The following is a 2,400-nucleotide window of genomic DNA, read 5'->3' on the forward strand; positions in this document are numbered from 1 at the left end:
AGAACGTCGTTAGTATGTATTCTTTTGCTTTGCGGGTCACTCACCCTGGGAGCCGTGCGTTGGGGGCAGGAGATTTCCACTCCCACCGCGGCGACCGGCGCGGGAACGGCTTGGCGGTTGCCCTTGTGGCGAGCAAAATATGAAACATATTACTCCCTCGGGAGTCGGCAGAGCCCGGAAATAGACGATCAAAGGCAGCGCGGGAGCGCAGAAAGTTTGAATCGTTTGAACAACCAGGAGAGATATGAGACTACGCCCACCGCNTACCGGGTGGAACAAGAGCTTAAGTATTGAAACCGTGCTGTCTGGCCCCGGTGCCTGCCTTGCGAATGGAGCAGACGCAGTCGCTGCGTTCGGAGCGGCCGCAACAGACGCGCACGAGTGCAATGGCCGCCCTGAGCACACCGTGCCCAAACGCAGCCTTACAAGTCGCATCACCACATATGGAACGCACGCAGGGCACATCCGTATACCCCCCGATACGCAGTCGCGCTACACCGCGAGCTTGCTCAAAGATGAATGCAGCAATACGATCACCCCCGTCCGAGTCTACTGCAGCGCCGCTGCCAGGCACAACACCAAGCGGCCCGCACCAAGCGCCGCACACTCACGAATGCCCTGCCTCCAAAAAGCCCTCGCGGGCAACTGGGCAAGAGAGAAAGGGAACGGGGCCTATGCTCGGGCGCGCCTGCCTACAAGAACGCGCGCTGCAGTGAAGCGCCACTGCTGCAGTAGTGCCAAACTCCACCTGACGCACGATTCGGCAAAAACTACATTGCTGCGTGAAGATGCACTAGGTCTTGGTAGTTTAAGACTGCCAAGCGCCCAGTACGACTACCCCGACACCCAGAGTGACCGCGAAACAATCACCGGGTGGCGCGCGGCAACATCAATACTATATAAGATTAACACTTGCCCGTGCAACTGTCCAAAAGAGATAAGCCACGCAAACCACTTCACTAGGGTCACCCGCCCTGGTGAGACCCGCAGCACACCATGGTGCATGTGCCGCAGTCCAGCGGCTGGGATCGCCCATGCTGCAACGCATCAACTCCACGCGCAGCAGCATAACTGCGACAGCAATTATTCACTGATCACACTGACGACAACGGTGCCCTCCAGTAGCAAGAGCTCTCCTCTCCAAACGCCACGAGCAGCTGCTGCGTGCAGCCTAGCCACGTCGCTGCCACCTGAGCTCACGCGTGCGCCAGATCGCTGCGCGCCCACCCAGAGTGGCACTGATGCTGTCCAACAAACTCATAAATGGGACACGCCGGGAGAAAACAGCACTGGGTTGACAAACAGAGGCAGGGACGGGACCGCGACGGCGGCTCTCCTGGGTGTGCTTTTGTGGGCAGCCGCAAGGTGGGGCAACAACAAATGCCGCAGGAGGCGTGCGTGGAAGATCAGCAGGACGTGGCTGACTCTTATAATAATGCTGATCGTGCACCCTGCAGGGGCGGCGGCCGACCCAACACTCTCAAATATAGCCCACATGGCGGTGCCCGAGATGGCAGCAGCAGCAACGGTAATGCTGATGGCAGTCGCGCCCTGCCTCCAGGGAGCCCTCGCAGCAGTATGGAGCACAGCGGCGGCCGTTTTTGCCTTGAGAAGGCGCCGCGCTTGGGGGAAAAGAGTGCACATACTCCAGGAGGCAGCTGCACGCGGCCAGGCTTCCATTCGCTGGTCGGCACCCGCCCACCCCTATGTGCCAGCACCGCTGGCCATGCTGACGCCGATGTGTAAGCGCAACAAGAGCCGGGAGGCGGTGCGCGCTAAGGCACTGTNACGCGGTGCGCACAGCCATGCGACTGTCGCAAGGGGAGCAGCCTGCGCTGTCCGCAGCAATATGCAAAGTCACAAACAGCGCGCCCACAGCCCGCAAGGGTTGGCGCCAGCCGCGCAAAGGATCTTACCACGCAGCGTGGCTCGGCCATCACATCCCACGCGCTCACAGCATGTATCGCGTCCTCCAAGCATGCCAACAGTCCCTTGTCAACATGACCCCCGGCGCCCCCTCGCCGGCAGATGCGGCGCGCTCACACATAATCGGTGATCATCACAACACACAGGCACCGCCCACTTGCGGGGAGGGCGCCCACAACGGGGCGGGACGCACCATCAGCAACGCTGCCCAGCAGCAACCCGATGTGCAACCAGCGACGCCGCCCGCCGGACCGGGAGCGCTGCGTGGCGGCGGCCTGGCGCGACTCCGCAGGGGGCGGGCCCCGCGAGGCCAAGACGACCGCTGGGTCCAACCGCCAGCTGGAACATACTGTGAGGCGCAGGAGCAAGGCTTCTGCGGGGCGCACGCTCTGAACGCGCTGCTAGGCAGACGGGCGATACCTGGAGAGGCGATGGTACGCTACATGCGTGAACACTGGCCTGCAGGTGAAGAGG

General features: G+C 61.9%; 1 protein-coding gene across 1 annotated transcript; it reads left to right on the forward strand.

The window, feature by feature from the left end:
- Positions 1–2,160: 2,160 nt before the first annotated feature.
- Positions 2,161–2,319, forward strand: MNEG_10710 (hypothetical protein; the record flags this gene model as incomplete). The annotated part of the gene is made up of 1 exon (XM_014040817.1): positions 2,161–2,319. A coding segment is annotated over one exon (159 nt), but the record flags the coding sequence as incomplete, so codon positions are not given.
- Between the last annotated feature and the right edge of the window lie 81 nt (positions 2,320–2,400).

The sequence above is a fragment of the Monoraphidium neglectum genome (assembly GCF_000611645.1).
Source record: "Monoraphidium neglectum strain SAG 48.87 unplaced genomic scaffold scaffold02428, whole genome shotgun sequence".
NCBI classification, from domain to species: Eukaryota; Viridiplantae; Chlorophyta; class Chlorophyceae; order Sphaeropleales; family Selenastraceae; genus Monoraphidium; species Monoraphidium neglectum.